Genomic DNA, 20,587 nt, shown 5'->3' on the forward strand with positions numbered 1-20,587 from the left:
AGGAATGTAAACTATGGCAATAACACCGAAGAAACCAAGAGGAAATTGGATAGAATTGGGGGCAAAATTAAGAACGATATCGTTTTCCTTGATAGCTAGCTGGTGAAGTAGGCAGAGGAGATAATATACAGAATTGAAGCTCAAAGAACCGACCTAATAAATGCTACCTGTGTTTTCTTATCCTTGCGGTATGAAGAAACCACATCCACTGTTCAGCATCGATTCCACTAGGACGTCTTGCAACATTTTCCTCCAAAGTCAATGACTCTTTATAAAAACGATGATAGAGACTACATCTTGTATCTTTCCATTTCTTTCCAATATCCTTCATGATATAGTCTCTTAATCAACCATCCTCCACAAGAATCTTTTTCTGCATAAGAGAAGATATCATTAAACAAGTCAACATAGATCATAACACAAAAATAAGGTACTAGTAATATACCTGTATAATGTCGTCATATACGTTATTCTGGTAGTTAACTGGAACCTTACACCATGACTTGTAACACATAGGAAATTTAGAAAAGTCGGACCCTCAATCTCCTAGGAAGCAACCCAAGAGACCACCTGCATCATCTATTGGTTGACCAAGCTCATTGCACGGGATAATAACTTTTTTACTCGTAGGAAGTGACCAAATATCTCGCACCTTCAGTCTTACTTCTGTAATGGTACCAGCCTCATCTAGAACAACAATTGTCATATTTTAAATACATATCATTGTCAAGCAAATAGAAAGTACAAGAGTAATGATGATGTTTACCAATAAGATTGACAATACAAAAGCCCTTCTTCTTGGGAGTACTTGCAGTAGTTTCACTAGAAGTAGGAGCGACATCATCATGACTAGATGAATCAGATTCAGATGAGTAATCAACCTCAGGCTCATGTGTCGTTGGCATGGTAACATGACCACTACCATTAGATGAAGCACCGGAACAAGCTCCACTACAAGTTTGTGATGCAGAACCAGCTCCAGGTGGTGTAATCTTAAAGCGTTTAGCCCTAACCTCATGAGAATCTGCAGATGTATATAGTGGTGTAGACTTGAACTTTGTTGGCCTAGGCATTGCTGCAAATATAGACATAAAGTTAGTGACACATAATGAAGTTTAGCAGAGACTTTAATAGAGAAAACTGAAATCAAAATTAACATCAAGCTCTGGTCCATAGCATTTGAATCTCCTCATAGCATAAATTGGGACGGAGGAAGTATTCACTGCCAAACGTATATATCTCTCACTTTGTTTAATTTTCTTTCTTCTTTTTTGTGAAAGATTAGTAACTTAATATGGAAACTGAAGATGTCAAAACATAGTCATACCAAGCATATCAATTTGCAAACAATGATCTCTGCACATTTTGAGTTTCTGTACTAAAAAGTCTGATTGTAGTGTTCAAATTCGTAGACACCAAAACTCAATAAATTAACCATGTATTCTGACATTCAATCTCCTCAACCATATGGAGTGAATAATCATGTGAAACACATCATATCTCTTTGGTAGATCATTTACTACAAATTGCCAATAGCACCCTTTCCCAGAAAACCAATATGGTAACTAGTTTGAGACAAATTATAATGAAAACAGTGATTTAAATAGCATGCAGGAGGTCCTATGACTTCCTTACAGTGACTTACTATCAAGTGTATAATAAGTGTGAGATATACATATTTCATACAGTTTTCATACGCAAAATTTTAAGCCTTGAGCAAAAAATTTTCGTATATGTTTTGTAAGAAATCTATCGTTACGTTTTGTAAACTGAAAAATATCGTCATATGTTGCAAATATACCCTATTCTTATGTATGTATATGTCATTCTCCCTATGTGATATACCCATTCATTCGCTGAAGTTAATGTAGCTACTAGTGGGCTGCCATAAATTTCAGCATGGAGATAGTATTTCTCAACTGTTGATCGACGTGACAATCATGCCTGCTTGACAGCTTTTTTCATTCAGTCTCCCAATGAATGAAAAAAAAAAAAATCTGGTGACACGAAAGTTGTGCTCGACACTCTCTTTCCTATTCCACTGCGCTAGGATGTGGGCTTGTACCAGTTACTACTGGGCCGCTATAATTTGTTAGGGGAAATCTTTTGCAGCCCACAGAAGCGGAAACTTTCTTTTGTGAAATCAGCCCACTTCATTTTCATACCCATTACAATTTAGAAATGTATTAATCCGGTAAAATTCACAAATAATCATATTTTAGCTTTGGTAATTGAAAAATAGTTATTATTATGGAGTTTTAAATTAATATTTTAGAGCTTTACCTGTGGAATTTTTTATGACCGTGACTATTTTTAATTATAGGGTCAAAAGGTGACCGATGAGCACTATTTCTATGTATTAATCGGTGTCGTGCGAATTTTCAAGTGAGCTAATTTAAGGATGTCTGCGCAAAACTTTACCTGAAGATGACGTCTTCCTCAAATTAATGAATACAAGACATGTAACTTTCATAAACATATATATTTTTATAAACTATGACTAAGTGATATGTGTTTTAACTTTAACTTTTAACTGTTAATTTTAAATAATTTGGTTTGATATACCCCGTAGACATAAATATGTACTTGCAACTTGTGCTTGTGCAGTCAGAGTGTCAAATCTGTTGTATATTTGTTAAAAGAAATGTCAACCTATGTGTATTTTGTATATTTGTATAGTTATATTATAAAGAAATAGCGAAAAATTATTCATTTGTTTAGTGGGGTTTAGTAAAGGTGTCATAAGATCAAATTTAAGTCAAATACGAATGAATTAAAATGAGTTGAATCAATGGATCTGTCAAGATTGGAATATTTGTGATCCACAAATTGAAGAAATATTACGCTTCTAGACCCTGAAATGTCGATAATTTTGATATTGATCCTTGTGATAATCTTGTCAAACATATTTAGCTTCTTTCTGTGGAGTAATAACCATTTAGACGAGTTGCCTCATGTAACACTTATTCTGACCATTAAATTGAATATATTCTCAAATTGCCCTAATTTTAGCATGTTAATACACATTTATAAGTCGATTTTTTTATTTTGATTCGTAGTTTTCCATCACCAAAACATACCAATGACTTGAGCAAGTTGAATTAATTTATATGTCATAATAACACCAACGTACGTAAGCCATGATCCGATCATCCAAACAATTGACAATCAACTTATTGACCTAAAAAGAATATTTGTCAATTGTTATCTTATGAGTCGTATATTGACTTAATTAAGGCTGCTGCTTATCATTATTCTTAGCACATAATTAATAAACTATGCATGTTTAGACAAGATAGACTCTCCCACTTACTAAGTCTCTATTGATAATTTAACGTCGTTTTATTGATATGTTAATGATATTTTTTTTTTCCTAAACGCTACAAGAGTTGAACGATCCACTAAGAGTTTATATACATCCACACGTTTCAAACAAGTATTTTTCTATTTGACTCTTAAATATACTACATTAGCGCTTAACGTAAATTAGCAATTTTAGTCCCTTAAATATAACAAATTTCGATTTGGGTTCTTATGATCTTTAGTTAAGTACATTAAACCTTCAATTAATTGATATGCGCACTTTTGATTCATCTGAGTGTGAATCTTCACAACTTTAACGAATTATTAAGTGATAAATCATTCAATTATCGATGTGTGATGTTAAATTTGTATTGTTACTGTTACTCCTAGTTCTAAAAATCAAATATCTCCGACATAAAGGGACCAAAAAAATACACATTCGACTAATGAAAAATAAATGTGTTCAATAAAATATTACAAAGAATAAAATTAGAATTCTATCATTAATCGAGGAACCGAAAGCCCTATAGTTTAATGACGGGGTTGCAAAAGGATACCTTCTGGAAGGAGTGGTTTAATTAATGGGGCATTTCCTTTGAAGGTTAAGATAAGCATCATAAAGTCAGGGACGGATCAACGTAATTTGTGGCCTAAAGCCAAACCATAATAAGAGGCCTTAAGTTTATTAATACACTAATTTTTTCCTTAATAATTGTGTACTTTAAATTAAAACAATCAGTTCTAAAATAAATAAAAAATACTACAAAAGACTTTTTTTTTTATCAATATCGTCATCAAATTAGTCATTTTTGTATATACATGTTTGTTATGAAATTTGAGTTATTTATCTTAAAATCCTCTACCAAATTTTTTAAAAATTTAATATCTTTTATTAATAATGTCTTTTATGATATATGATCATATATAAAACAATAGTTTTGGAGCCCTCAATTGCCTTAGTTGCCTCCCCATTGAACCGGCACTGCATAAAGTGTTTCATTGAGTAACCATTAAGCACATTAGAATCATAATTCTATTTCCCCGTTAACACTTTGGTTATTAAGCTACATCACAAAATATTAATTATAGCTTTCTGAAATATAAAAGACTCCTTTTGTGTGAGAGATTTGGTTTTTGACACATTACAAGTGGAGTATTATTATAGTTACTAGATGTCTTTGTGTTGCGACGTATGTTCTTCATTTCACTTTATTTGAGCCTTTTTTTTAGTCTATTTAGCAAAGATTATATCTTCCAAATTTAGAAGTAATTCAAATTAAATTTTATTTTTACTCTTGATGATAATCTTTTATTGTCACATAAATGTTATGACGTATTTAACTTTATAAGCTTCAAAAATCCAAAAACTATATGGAGTATATGTTATGACATATTTTAAATTACAACTTTCCAGAATCTTTTTTCCTTTTCGAAATATTATCTGCATTGTAGAACGAAAAACAATAATAAAACTTACATTTACATATAATCTTTTAATCAGTTTTGTTTTTTTACCTTTTAAATACCTATAGAGGAAATCTAATAATACCCTATTATCTGCAGAATTATTGGTGGAATAATCTGATATCAACAACAACAACAACATGTGGATTATGTTTGTGAAATCTCATTGTAGTTCTTGGGAGGATGAAGTGTAAAATTTTACTTTACCCCTATCTCGGAAGATAGGGAAGCTGTTTTCGAAAGACCCTCGGCTCAAGAGAAAACATGACGAGAAAAGTCGATAAATAAGTTTGGTTCAAAGCAATATGAGAATGAAACTAACGAAACGAAAAAGTTTCAAGTAAAGCGAGAAAAAGAAACAAGTAGATGGCTTCTACGTATAAATAAGATAATCAAGAAGTTAAACAACATATAATAACGCCTTTCAAAAAATCAAATTGACGATAGTATCAATAAAAAAGCAACTAATTTAATATGGATGGAATAATCTCATATCGCTTAGATAATTTGAGCTGGAGGTACATTGATTTTATTTGAAGAATGAATGTGGATTACGTTTGTTATTTTTGTTTCTTTTGTTGATTTTAAATGTAAAATGTTAGCTTTAAACTTTTGTGAAGAAAAAAAAAAAGGTAAAGAAAAATACGTGCTTCATGAGATTAAGTTAAAACCTCTGTGTGCGTGTATAGATAGCAAAGAGAGAGAAAAAGTGAATATGTTGTCTGCGAAAGGGAATGAATACGTGGTTGTTGTGGGTTAATGAATGAGTGATGAAATATGACATAAGCAGAAGGGCCATTTTGTCAAGACAAAATTTTTTTTATACAGAAGCTACAGTAGTAACATTCCGTTTTGGCCAATTATGTTACTCCATTTTAACGAATCACTTGACTTAAGTAGTGACAAAAATAAAAAACCAAACTACAAGTAAAAAAAAAAAAAAATACATTAGTAGTATTCACGCACGAAATTCGTGCGTGAATGGAGGCCATATAACGGTCCCCCCATCTTCCCCACCACAGATCCGTTGCCTCCCCCACCGCTATTAAACCCGATTTTGTGGTCCCCAACCCCCTTAAAACGTTAATTTCGTGTTATTTTTCATTCTAAAACTCAATATTCTTTCAGATATTGAAGTGTAGGAACAAGTTTACACGTTGGATTTCGAATAGAGCGGCGTATAACACATTTCAAAAACTCAAAAAAAGCTTCAATCTAGGTATTTCACTACGAATTTTCTATTACATTGTTAAATATATTATTACCCTAAGCATGGTCATTGTATAACTGTAGTGGATTACTCATAATTTTTTTTTTTTCGTTTTTGGGCAGTCCGTGCACTGTTGGGACTGCCCATTTTTTGCTTCTTTTTTTTTTTAATTTGTTTATCTATTGTTAATTAGTTAATTATTTATTGCTTATTTATTTAGTATTTTTTAATTGTTGGATTAGCGACTTAAGTATTTATTAATTGTTAGACTAGCTATTTCAATTGTTAGACTGGCTAATTATTTATTTTGTTTTTGTTAAGCCAATTTTTTATTTGTTAATAATTTCTTAATTGTTTCATTAGTTAATTAATTGTTTATTTGTTAAATATACGATAATAATTTATTAATTTTTGATTAGTTACTTAATTGTTTATTTATTAAATATATGATAATAACTTGTTAATTATTTGATTAGTTAGTTATTTGTTTATTTATTAATTATTTGTACTAATTGTATGCTAACTAATTGTTAATTATTTGACTTATCTTTATATTTTAGGAATGAAAACCCTTAGTTTAGGATTCATAACCCGTAGCTTAGGATTTGATCATTCTCCACACCATGACAGTGCTTATGAACAACAGTAAGTTCATCACCTTGATATTAAATTATCTATATATATGTATGATGTTGGTATTTAAAATATGTTACTTTTCATGTAGGAGGATGAATGCACTTAATAATGAAGATTTTCCTAATTATTATGAGTCATCATCAAGTGATGACGATGAAATAGCTAATAATGTAGAGGTAGCAGGTGATGAAGACGATGATGATGTTCAAGTTGGTATGACCAACAATATTCCTCAAAGCCAAAACCAACAAGAACCAATACACCACCACATACCACCATCGATGGCCGAAAACCCAACTTCGAAAGCCCAATTCGGTGGCATTCTAACAATGTCCCTTATCTTGATAGCTTTGCGAGGTCGTGATGATGCATTTGTCTTCACAAGAGAAGATTATGATAGTCGCTTAAAAACTTTGGATTGAACCTAAGGATCTCAACAAAGATCGATGCTACCTTGCAAAGGGAATGTTGTTCGCATCCAAAAAAGCTTTGCAACGGTGTCAAAATTTATTGTTTTAAGGACATGAGGGGTTTAAGGTTGATCGGTCAACCTCAAAGATATGGAGGCTAGTTTGTAGACGACGGTATCAAAGTTGTGGTGGTTGCTTCGGGAATTGTTAAGCCCTTTGATGGTATGTGGGCTATCACAAAATTCGCGAAAGACACACTTGTGATATGGAAGAAAATCGAGCGAGATCATTATAATTTAGATACAAACATGATTGCTCAAGTGTTACTTAAAGACATTGCCGAAACGCCAAGGTAACTTATCCTACCTAGTACATTATATGTCTTATATCAATTGAAAGATCATTACTAAATGTTGTTTGTTTAAACTTGTGCGAGGTTCCCCATTAAAGATTGTATTCGAAACGTTCAAGCCGTATATAGTAAAACTATAAGCAACGAGAAAGGATTGCTGGCGTAGACGCCGTTTTGAGATGGTCTTTGAAATTGGCATACTTCTTTTCGATCGCCGCCAGGTATATGGCGGCTACTCTACAACATTTTAATCATGGTACTGTTGTAGAGTGGCGACTTATAGAGGTAAAATCTTCAACTTCGTATTTTGGACATTCAAACCATGCATTGATGGTTTTGCTCACTTCGCCGACCAGTGATATCCATAGATGGTACGCATGTATATGGTGCCTACGACATCAAGCTCCTAATTGCAATAGGAATGGATGCCAATGGGTCAATATTTCCTCTTGCTTTTGCAATTGCCGCTAACGAGAGCAACGACACATGGGGGATCTTTTTGACCCATTTGAAAACTCATGTTATTAAGGATCGTCCGCATACGCGTGTTGTTCGATCGTCATAAAGGCATATTGCACAATATGGATAATTTACCGGGGTGGCGACCTCCTTTGTTTACCATCGCTATTGTTTAAGGCACTTGGAAGGCAAATTTGCAATCAACGTTTCACAATGGCACTCTAAACAAATTGATGTGGGGTGCGATGGAGCATCAACAACGAAAATGGGTCGCAAAAATGGATCTCGTCGGAGTCGTGAGTGAACCCGCGTACGTTTGGTTGATGAAGCTCGATGTTGAAAAATGGACGCTTAAATGTCGATGGAGGAAAAGATGGGGCATGCTCACAACAAAAAATGCTCGAGTCTTTCAATGGCTTGCCGAAATCGTCGAGGACTACGTCACCGCAATGGTGAGAATGACTTTCAAACAAAGTGGTGGAGCGATTTGTTGTTAGACAAGGCAAAGCCGAACGATATTAGTCGATCAAGCGGGACATGGATGCCAAAGCCCTTCAAAACTATGGAGCATTATAGACAAAAATGTGAGCGTCACCAAATGACCGAGTATGACCCAATTCAACACGTGATGAAGTTAGGACGGGTTATTACAACGGTAAGGGTGGAAACGTGCATACCGTTTATGAGGCAACAAGAACACGCACTTGTGGTAAGTGGCAAACGTACCACGTGCCGTGTTCTCATGTCAAGTGCTTCGAGAGAATGAGAAAAATGGTAACAAATTATGTGGCGGGGGAATACAAGGTCCACAGTTACCTTAGAGCATATTCCGGCCAATTCCACCGACTTGGTAATGAAGCTTATTGGCCAAACGAGCCATTTTCGATGGTTGCTAATAAGGATTACATTAGAAAATTGGGCATTAACTCACGAGTCGTAGACCCAATCAAATGGATGTTAGTGAAAGAACTTACTCTCGCAAGTGCTCTATATGTAAGCAATATGGCCATGACAAGCGTTCGTGTGGGCAACAAGGCCGTGGTAGTACAAGCACGTCTCGAAGTAATAGAGCCTCTAGAACTTGAAGATTGTATTGTTATTGTAATTTATTATTGTATTGCTTTGAATTAGTATTGTAATTAAATGGAATGAATTATTTTTTAATTAGTATAAACCTCTCGTATTGGATGAATTATTATTAAATCAAATATTTAAATTTGTACATTCAAATATAATAAAACACTTAAATCAAAACCCTATAAATATTACAAGTTTCAAAAACTTGCTTTGGCACTTTAGAACCCCTAAAACGACGATCCAAACGTTTAGGTGGACTTCGTATGTAATGAGCCGACATTATTGTACGCAAAAAAAGATATTAAGTTTTATATAAAATATTGATATTTTGGGATTTTGAAACATGACTAATCTTTGCCCAAAGTATGGAAAAAAACGTGATTGGAAAGGTAACGCCAAAAAAAAAAAAAAACAGTTGACACATTCACGCACGGAATTCGTGCGTGAAAGGCCCAAACTGTATTTTTGCAGTTTGGTCCTTTCACGCACGAATTTCATGCGTGAATACTACTAATGTATTTTTTTTTTTTTGCACTAGTTTGGTTCAACTTTTATTTTTGTCTTTACTTAAGTCGCGGATTCCCATTTTAACTGAAATTACCCTTTAGACAAGCACACATGTCGACCAACAACTGTGTGTTCCTAGACTCTCATATAGAGTACTAGTGGGCAGTTGTCCGTGCATAGCACTGACCCAATGTTGTGTTCTATGTAAATAAATTGATTATCTTAATTTTTGAAAAATATGAAACATAAAATATGTTATTATCAAATTAGTGTAATACTTAACTCATAAACAATGATACTCGTACTAAACGTAAAATAGTTCGTTGGTTGCCTCTTTATCCATTTAGACGGTGCTTTTGAATGAGTGATGCATGAAAATTATTTAATGAAATTTTGAATATACAATTATTCTTAATTATCATACATTATTGTAGTGTTGTGGGGGGATTTTTTTTTCCTGATTTTTGTATTGTTGGCTCTCTCTTATAAGATTTACTTGAGTAAATAAGGAAACAACATAAATAGATTACTCTTTATTTGGATAAATAAAGAAACAAATAAACTTACTTGTATTTTTATGTAGTTTCAACCTTTTAATCTACATCTATTGTAGTTAAAGTAAATGAAACATTACCTGAAGACAAATGATTTATGGTATGTATAAGACTATACCAGAAGTGATTAAAAGGTTGGAAGTGCAATGAAAAAACTGATAAAAGGTTAACTGACTTGGATATTTTAATTCTTCACTCTAATAAAAAATGTATTGAATAGTTAAGTACAAAAAACCTTTTTTTGCCATTAAAATGACAAGTTATTATAAAGATTCAGACACTCAACAATAAAGAAAAAAGGAATTGTCAAGCGGAGGTGGGGTCCACAAGTTTTCAAGAAAAACCAAACAAATGGAGGGCAAAGCAAGTGGGCCCGAACCTGTTTGGCTGACACGCGTAATAAATAAAACATTGGCTTGTTTTTTGGTCCAAAAGCAAAAACGTACATCTGCAATGCAAGTTGGTACAATATCATTAAAGTTCGAAAATCAATAAAATATCGAAATTATCCTGACAAGCATTTGGATTATGTGGTAATGTATGCTGAGATAAGCAAGGGGCAATTTAGTCAACTCACTCAAATATTAATATTCCAGCTACAGCAAGATACCTTTTAAGCCAATCACATTGCTCCATGTCAGGTGAAATGAGTGAAATGCCCCCAAAATGCAATAGCAGGCATGTTGATATCCTGTGTGCTTATGCCCTTTTATTAGATAGTAGAATAGTTAAGTTATGACCCCTAGTAATTGCAAATGGAATATTATTTTTGTTATGTGACCCCTTTCACAAGAGATCAAGAAAAATCAAACAAAAAGTCCATAACTAAAACACAAATACATCTTTGTAAGATCATTTCATTTTGTTCAAATTGTAAGATTTTTTTCTCGAGTATATTCTCTTATCCTTTCGATGATTTTTTTTATTTTCATATATTTCCATGCAATTTAGAGAATTATGAGACCAATGCTTACGGAGATAATTACAATTTGTGAACACTGTAAGATTTCTAAAAAAAAATCTTTTTATTTTACAATGAGAGAAACAACGTGACCTTTCATATTTTTTGCTCATTTTCCCCCTTCATCAAGGGGTCCGGAACCAAAATAATCCAAAAAACAAGGGTATGAACCAAAATACCCCAGGAAAAAAAAGAGGTACAAAAGTACCTTTAACGCATGGAAATCATGCGTTATTGGATTGTCTTATTTTTTTTTTATTTCTTTCTTTCTTTCATACTTTTTTACATACTTTAGCCATAGATTAATCATGCTTCGAGACTCCAAAACTTGAATATTTTATATAGAACCCTATTTATTTTTGTGCGATTAATAAGGTAGGCTCAACACATCGAGGATACACAAAACTTCGAATTGTCGTTTTTTAGTGGTTGAAAAGTCTTCGAAGTCCATTTTTGTTTGAAGACTTGTTGTCATTAGCTTTAAGTTATTTATGTTTTAGGGTTTCGTGTTATTTTTATATTAATGTGTAACTTTATTTTGACAATTTCACAAATAAATAAATTAACAATAAATAAAAAATTAACAAATTAATAATCCATAATCAATTAACAAAATATTAATTCATAATCAATTATTTCTGTGTTTTTTTTTTTTTTTTTTTTTTTGCGTTATACCCTTCAACGTCCAACTAATTGGAATCCGCAACTTAAATAACTTCAAAAGTGGGTTTGGGTACCAAAATAATCCATTAACGAATAACGAACAATAAGCTAAATCCCGAATAACGAATAATAAACTAAATCTCGAATAACGAACGATAAACTAAATCCTGAATAACAAACGATAAGCTAACATTAACAGAATTTTCGAAAAGGATTAGTTAGTTAATATAATTTTTGACGAAGGATTAGTTAGTTAATATAAAATTTTGTTCGTTATTACTTTAACTACATGAGTTAAGTAAATTATGATCAACAATACAATATCATGGATTATTCAAAATAACTAATTAAATCCTCCATAACTTATCCTAGTTAAGTAAGTTCTAATTAGAGAATTTTTTTTAGTTAATTTCAAGAATAATGAATAATTTAGTATTTACAAATATGACACCTCCATGGATCTCCGTTAATTATTTGTTATTATGGCATTGTTAATATTTGTTAATTATGTCATTGTTAATATATTTATTTCTGAAATTGTTGAAATTGTTTTTCCCATGTTAATTACTTGTTTATCCCATGTTAATCGTTAAATAAATTGGTTTGTTTTTTAACTAATAATATCTTCTCAACGCTCCCGCCGAGGTTTGATCCCCGGTGGATGAGATAAAAAAAAGTCAAAAGCCAAAGGCTTTACCATCAAGCCAAGTTGGTTAAAGTAACATTGTAGACACTTTTTATTATTTTCTATGTTCACTAATGCTATCTAACTTGTTTTCTTAAATTGAATTTGGAACCTTGAAATTGACATTGAAAACATCATTATCACGGGATTATGGAATTGAAATATATTTTTCGCCATTAGATTTAAAAAAGAAATAAATGAAAATTGCGCACGAATTTGGGGGAAAATTGAAATTGAATGGGACAACAAACGTTTTTGGAAAATTCGGGGCGGGCAAACAGCCTTGCGGCAGTTTAGACGCATAGATCTCGAAAAAATACCCAAAATCAAAAAACAAATCGCATCAAATGGACATCCAAGCGCAAATTTATGACCATTTAAAATTTCACCAACTTACAAATAAATTAGTGTGCAAAAGGTTTTTAATGGGTTATTTTGGTACCCAAATCAACTTTTTGGGTTATTTAAGTTGCGGACTCCAATTAGTTGGGGGTTGAAGGGTATAACGCAAAAAAAAAAAAAAAAAATTACACATAAATAATTGATCATGAATTGATATTTTTTTAATTGATTATAAAAATAAAGTTATAATCACTAAAAATAAAGTTACGCATTAATATAAAAATAACGTGAAACCCTAAAACATAAATAACTTAAAGCTAATGACAACAAGTCTTCAAACAAAATGGACTTCGAGCACTTTTCAACCACTAAAACGACAATCCGAAGTTTTGTGTATCCTTGATGTGTTGAGCCTACCTTATTAATCGCACAAAAATAAATAGGGTTCTATATAAAATATTCAAGTTTTGGAGTCTCGAAGCATAATTAATCTATGGCTAAAGTATGTAAAAAAGTGTGAAAGAAAGAAAGAAAGAAAAGAAAGAAAGAAATAAAAAAAAAAAAGACAATCCAATAACGCAAGAAAATCATGCTTTAAAGGACTTAACGGGTCAGTCTCCGTCAAGTCCTTTAACGCATGATTTTCATGCGTTAAAGGTACTTTTGTACCTCTTTTTTTTCCTGGGGTATTTTGGTTCATACCCTTTTTTTTGGGTTATTTTGGTTCCGGATCGACTCCTTCATCAAGTGTATGTGGAGTGTGAAGGTGCCCGATCGAGTCTTGGAACGTAACAATGCAATAGATTTTAATCAAGAGATAAGTTCTATACATATGTCGTCAAGAATTTAAGTTATATATATTCAAATGATATCTACACGTAAGCCTCCTAAAAATATGAAAATGAGATAGGTTACCTACTACAACTAATGAAGGGTGACCCCAAAATGCAAAAAATTCTTACACTAATGGGAAGGGGCAGATGTAGCCTTTTGTACGGGTTCATCTGAACATAATTTCAACACAGAATATAAATATATATGCAAAAATCGACTAAAATATCAAAAATATTAAATCTAAACTTATAATTTTAATAGTACAATAAGTTCAATGCTAAATTTCTTAAAAGTTGCACATTAAATTTAAATCATGCATGAATCTGATGTATATAACTTAAACTCTTTAGTTAAACGCTAACCCTAATTGCAAGAGTTCATGGTTGTGTAGAACTCCATTACACAACTATTAAAAGAGTCTGATAAAATTATAACTGTTGGAGAAAAGGATTGCCATAAAATTTTAACACTAACATGTCCTTTCTTATAGTGGAATGTCATGATGAATAATTTCTCATATTTGTTACGGTTTGGAAAAGCATTCTATGTGAAACAAGAAAACTCAATATTTTGGAAGTCATTTTCTTGACTCATTGAAATTTGTGGCTAATGAGGATTGAATAATATTCTAATTTATAGAAGGTAATCTCCCTTTCAACAGATACCTTTACGCAATGGCTAATGAGCACAAGAATGAGCATTAAGTAGATAATGCATGCATCTAATTACATGTGCTTTAATGATGTGATTTAATCATTTAATTACTATCTTAATTTTGTTGTAACGTGCCGAAGTGTATTTCTTTTGAGTTACTTCGCTGCCCACCGCTAATATTACGCTTAGAAAGAAAGAATCATACATCCCTTGAAAATTCGACATCAAGTGATCGTTCAATATATATGAACCGAATTTCGTGCTAAAATACCTGAAGTTTAGTCATTTAACCTAGATTTCATGTAAAAATGCTTGAACTTAAGTCATGTATTGCCTGAATTTCATGCAAAAATGGCTGATGTCCAGTCATATTGACATGAACATCATGCAAAAAAGGTTGCAGTTTAGTCATACATGACATATTTCATGCAAAAATAGTTGAAGTTGCTTGCTTCCAAATTATCTGAAATCACGTTGCAATCCAAACTTCGAACGCGTATCTTAGAATTCAAATTCGCATGCCTGAAGTTGATGTAAAAGTGACTAATCTTGCAAAATTTTAGAAACATTAGCTATAACTTAAATGTAGGTCTTGAAATCGGCCATATGAGCACTTCCCCGTTCTTCTCATGAGAGTTAATTTTATCTAAGATAATAACTACTGCAAGTTTGCAACGTATGTGGCAGAGATAGAACTGTTCAACTTGATAACATTACTTTGTCAAATTAATGTGCCACACTTTTTAATTTTTTTTTTTTTAAAGTTCTTTTTATATTTGAATACAATTAAATTTTAATGTTTTATTTTATTTTTAATTAATGAGATAATTAATTTATAAATGCACAAATATTTATAATTTATTTTAAATCATAAATTTAATGAGTTTTTTTCTCTTAAAAGAATAGAACTGTCTTTTATTTGCCCGATCCAAATATAAGAGATTATTTTTATCATAATAATGTACTAGGGGTATACGTGGAGTAGAATTGAGATGAGCACGTAAACTTTGAAATGTTTGTAGCTATGGCTGCGTTAGGAAACCTACAAGTAGCTCTACTTTTGGACCACTTTGATGTCATCTGTGCAAGCCACCTGTAGTACAAATATTCCAACATCAACTCTTTTTTTTTTTTTCTCTCCATTTTTTAGAGTATTTATCTATATATATCGAAAATGACGGTCGTGATCATCTTGTATTTAACTGTACAGTTTTGGGCTAGTCAGACTCACACTACTGTAGATAAAAGTTTCTCCCATCGATATTCAATGAAAAATTTATGTTATAAAATATAATTTTTTCACTTTATTCATATTGAATCATCTCACTGAAAAAACACATGATGGAAAATAGGTTCTTATTGAAATGCTAAAAAACTTTCTCATTTATTCGTGGTAAAAAACATTATTATTTAGGTTTTTCCCACCAATATTCGATTGGGATAGTCACTAAATATTTTTCACTAAAAAAATGGTGATTTTTTAGTAATGTTATGTAGTGTGGACATCAATGCTAATGCAGAGTGTGAGAGTAGCTTAGTTGGTTCTCCGCCCTTCACCATTTTATTTGAAAAACAAATTCAAAAACACATTTACTTACCTGGATGGGGTCAATAGCGATCGAGAAGGCCCATAGCCTAGGTTAGTAACCTCCATTACATTATGTAGTGGTGCACACCTAAAGTCAGTCCAAATGGTCGAGCTTACATCATAATTTATGGTAGCGTGTGCATGAGTTTGTGCGGCCCCTATAAAACAAAAAATAAAGAAGGGGCAAAGTTGAGCTTATAGGATTAAATTTAACTTAAAAAAAAAACGAGTTATGTGTTTGATTTTTTAGAAGCGTTAGCTGAATCGGTTGCATGCTATAAAGTAGAATTTACACGGGATGCGATCCTTAATAGTTCACGATTTGGCGGAAGACAATGTTCTAAGGTTGCGGGGACTCATTCTGACTGAAAAAAGGAGCGGCCAAAGAAGAAACTAAATTGAGATTTATTTGCTCTCATAAATAATAATTGTTAATCTCATTAGTCATTAGTGACATTAGAAGACACTCAGGTATCATTCACACGATATGATTATAATTGTAATGTGAGACTTTACACTAATAGGAGAATTGAAGAAATTGCATATTAACTATATTTGGACAATATATATATATATATATATATATATATATATATATATATATATATATATATATATATATATAGAGTTGAGAATATGCCACTTCTCCTTAATTAATCATTGCTGCCGTACTTTTTTCTCCTTAATGGCTTAATCTTGATTCTAGAACAGGGACAAGGTCTTTTCTTTAATAAAAAAATTGGGTTCAGTCCCCATAGACTATATTTCAAAAATTCTACGACTTTGGTCTAAGATTAGAATAACAAGCAACAACGACATTTTCACTAGTAAACTTATACGTAGTGGAACCAATTGTATATGCACCCTCTTTCAACATTGTAATAGTATGCATTTTACACTTATAAATCCTTTAAAACATAAGTTTCTTAAAATAAAAGAGTTAAAAAATTTATGCACTAACAACGTAAAAAAATATTTATATAATTAATTTCTAAAATATTTTCAAATATCTCTTGAAAACGTTAACTGATAATCTGATAAAAGAAATAAGATGAAAAGACTCGACATAATATTGAAGTATAATTAGTATATGATGTGTAATTAATTCGTAGCTTCAAGTATTCTTTTCATCCTTGTGGTAGTGTCTATTGATAGGTTAAAACTTGTAAAAATAATTTAAAGCATAGTATAAACAAAGCACCATATAAAAATTGTCCATTCAAAGAATAAAATTCTGAAAGAAGTAAATGTTACAAATCCTTTCAAACCCTCAACTAAAAGAAAGTAAATGTTACAAATCCTTCACAAAGGCTAATGTATATATGTATCTCACACATAACTAAAGATAGAAAGGGAAAACTATTCTTTGGTTGAATTGTACTAAGTAATTAATGACCCTACTTTTGATCTCTACACTTGATGATGTTTACTCTAATTGTACTTTATTCAGACAAATTTGTAAAAATGAACTCAAACCTCAGACCTTATTGTTAATTGAGTTGCTGTTGTAAAAACAACATATCCTCAATATTCCACAAATTATCTGAAACATCATCCAAAAATAATTGGCTCACGTTTTGCTGATTATTATTATTATCAATATCCACTGTTCTGAAGTCTACTGCACCATGTTGAAGATAACCAGTGGGACTAATCAAGGATTCTCCATAATCACTTTGATTAAGAGGGTAATTAGTGTAGCAATTATCAGACATGTCTGAAACTTGTGTCCCAATTGAATTCTCTGATGAAGCTGTTGTTGTTGTACTAGAATAATTCTCTTGTGTGAAACTCATGTTTGGAACAATATTATTGTTACTAATAATATTGTCATTTGTTTGTTGAATTGACTGTTGATTAATCACTTGATTATTTGAATTGGAAGAAGCTTGAATTCTCTCAACTAGCCTTGGCATCCATAAATAACGTAATGTATCTTTGAATTGTTTGCTATTGACATCACATTTTAGCTGTTTGGCATGTTTTTGCACTCGCGTTCTCCAGTAATTCTTGATCTCATTATCTGTTCTTCCCGGTAAATGTTGTGCAATTTTCGACCACCTACAATAAAAAAAAAAAAATAAAAAGATTAATATAATTTTAAGTTTTACACTATCAGACCGTTTTAAATTATAGCTACTCACAGAGATGAAGCTAGGTGGACGCAATTGTCAGAAAATTATATTTAGTCAATAGAAAATAATGATTTTTTCTATTTATACAAATTGTTGAATCCCCTGAATATAAAGAAAATAGAATAATAATGTAAAAATTGATTAACGCAAATGCTCTTTTTATGCCACCATTTAGAATTGTCTATTTTTTAAAAGTTGTGCACAATATAGCCATTAGAACTTCAAACATTAGAATGTTGTCTAACGTCTATAAAATTTTAGACTATGATCAAACGTTTTCTCATAAGGTTTTCAATTTACCCAAAAGAGATCTTTAAATTGTGGTCTAAAATGTCCTTTAGTTGTAACAGTTATCCCAAAAAGGGGCAACCAACACATTTTTTTTGAATTTAAACTCAATCGAAAATGATAGACCACGGGTTAAAATTTTACAGACGTTAGACGGCATTCTAATTCTACAGTCTTTAGACGATAAAATTTATAAATATATCCCTTGAAACTGATAAACATACCTATTGCCCCAACGAGAATGAAGTTCAAGAATCAAAAGTTGTTCTTCAAGTGTAATATTTCCACGTCGAACATCTGGTCGAAGATAATTAAGCCATCTTAACCTGCAGCTTTTACCTGTCCTGTTCAATCCTGTTTAATTAATCCATATATTAATTAATTAGTATTAAATTCCATATCACACAGCTTATTGAAAAAATTTTAAATAAAAAAAGAACCAATAATACCACTCTACTACTGCAACTACTTTTTTGTTTAATAATAATCATGCCAATTTTAATTGTTTTATCTTTGTGGGAAGATTGGATGATTCTCTACTTTAAAAAAGATTACTTATATGGTACGGAAAGAAATTATCCACCATACACCAAACATGAATCTTTTTCTCTCCTCATGAACTATCCTACCATAAAAAAGAAAAAAAAATGGAAAAATAGAAAAACAGAACTGAAAAAGAAAGCTTCAAGGCGTGAAAATCCCTCTTATATTGATAAGAGAAAATATAAAAAATATAAGTAATTCTCTTTTGGATATATATAATAAAGTCACCCATCAATACTTTCAGATTTTGCTTGACCACTCCACGAAGAAAAACCATAATATGTAGAGTTGGAAGAAAACCTATTCAGAATAGTCATCTCATTTCATTAACATACATATTTTTTCAAATTTAAAATTAAAATCTGAATTCAAGTTTTAAATAAAGACCGAAAGTACCAAAGCTTTTAATAAATAAAGCCTTCAAATTCTTTTCTGCCTTCCATTGTCAAACATTAATAACACTTCATATATATTACTAGTATAAACTATATATCTAACACACACATACAAAAAAAAAAAAAAAAAAAAAAAAAAAAAATTCTTTCATCTACAAGATATAGAAATTTACCTGCAAAACGAGCGAGGGAATTCCAACGACCTTCGCCATGAAGAGCTATGTTATTCATAAGAGTTAAATCTTCTTCAACAGTCCATGAACCTCTTTTGAGGTCCATATTATTATCTTCATCACCATTTTGATTGTTGTTGTCACTACTAACTTCTCTTCTCGAACCAAAATCAACACGTTGATGATGATCCATCGATAATATTTTATGTAAATAGAGAAACTGAATTAATCGATACAAAAAGGATCTTGATTAATTTCTTATTCTATAGAGAGAGAAGAGAAAGATATATAAATTAGTACACGAGGAGATAAGAAGAAGTGATGGGGCTTTATATAGAGGCACAAAAAGAGAGAGAAGTTTGAAAAAAATGGTGAGTAGAACGTGGAAATTAGATTGAAATTAAAGAAGAAGAAGTTGTATTTAATTTTAATTAATTTATAATCTCAAAGAGCCGCAATAGGGAAATTCGTCTTCTTTTTGGACCACACGTTTACTTCTAAAGTTTAATTGATGAAGTGTAATAGTGTGTGTTAATTAATTAATTACACTTAATGACTTGAACTCGTTTTGATACTTTTTGACTTTGTCTCTCTCACTGTATTCGCATTTTAATATTAGTTCCATGAATCAATTATTTATACATTTCTTTTTAATTCCTCCCCGCCACCAAACAAGTTGTCATGGATTTGCTGACTTTCTAACTTCATTTCTCTATGTTAATCCACTAAACATTTGAAATTGAAACTTTTATGGTATAATGTTTTCCTTAACATTATCAGGTCGTTTTTCAAAAGATATTTATAAGTAAATTCTCCTTAAAATATCAAATTTGTAATCTTAAAAATACATATCATTAATTTAAAATATCAAATTTGTAATCTTAAAAATACATACCATTAATTTGCTATAACAGATAAAAACATAACCATATAAAATATCACCACGTCACCAACTCTCACTTCATATCCCCTACGCCTCAAATGCCAGATCCTTAATTTTCAATCAAAAAGGTGTTTAAAAACAACTGAACCAACTTTTGCATTTGTTCAGGGTGTTCAAAAGTCAATATATATACATGAACACAGAAAATTTACCCTACATATACACTGTAATTTTTTGCGTAACACCCTGAGCCTTTACTACATCCGCCCCTGGCTACGTCTAATAAGCCTAAGTGCTTCAATACACTACTAAAAATGCAAAATTACAATAGACATTGTTGTCTGGAATGTCATCATAAATATGAAATTCCCAACAGAAAATTCATCGAAAACATTTCCGACAAGTCAATTTTCGATGTAATCCGTTGAAATTTTCGTGGCAAATCCGCCTTTTTTTTTTTTTCCTTTTTCC

The 20,587-nt window shown here is 31.5% G+C and overlaps 1 protein-coding gene and 1 non-coding gene across 2 annotated transcripts; one reads left to right on the plus strand and one right to left on the minus strand.

Moving 5' to 3' along the window:
- Window positions 1–15,701: 15,701 nt before the first annotated feature.
- LOC132042930 (U1 spliceosomal RNA) lies at window positions 15,702–15,861 on the plus strand. The gene has a single exon (XR_009411624.1). It is a non-coding gene; the product is annotated as a U1 spliceosomal RNA (small nuclear RNA).
- Window positions 15,862–16,902: 1,041 nt separating this feature from the next.
- On the minus strand, window positions 16,903–19,583 carry LOC132042919 (MYB-like transcription factor EOBI). The gene is made up of 3 exons (XM_059433424.1): window positions 19,234–19,583; window positions 18,347–18,476; window positions 16,903–17,760 (listed from the first exon to the last, which is right to left on the minus strand). Exons 1-3 carry the CDS (start codon window positions 19,424–19,426, stop codon window positions 17,190–17,192), a joined length of 894 nt encoding a protein of 297 aa, XP_059289407.1. The 5' UTR covers window positions 19,427–19,583; the 3' UTR covers window positions 16,903–17,189.
- Window positions 19,584–20,587: the final 1,004 nt, after the last annotated feature.

The sequence above is a fragment of the Lycium ferocissimum genome, unplaced genomic scaffold (genome assembly GCF_029784015.1).
Source record: "Lycium ferocissimum isolate CSIRO_LF1 unplaced genomic scaffold, AGI_CSIRO_Lferr_CH_V1 ctg192, whole genome shotgun sequence".
Taxonomy (NCBI): domain Eukaryota; kingdom Viridiplantae; phylum Streptophyta; class Magnoliopsida; order Solanales; family Solanaceae; genus Lycium; species Lycium ferocissimum.

Coding starts and splice junctions, on each gene's coding strand:
- LOC132042919 (XM_059433424.1), bottom strand. CDS start 19,426: ATGGATCATCATCAACGTGTTGATTTTGGTTCGAGAAGAGAAGTTAGT. Junction 18,477..19,233: donor TTCCCTCGCTCGTTTTGCAG/GTAAATTTCTAT, acceptor TTAATTAAACAG/GATTGAACAGGACAGGTAAA. Junction 17,761..18,346: donor CATTCTCGTTGGGGCAATAG/GTATGTTTATCA, acceptor TTTTTATTGTAG/GTGGTCGAAAATTGCACAAC.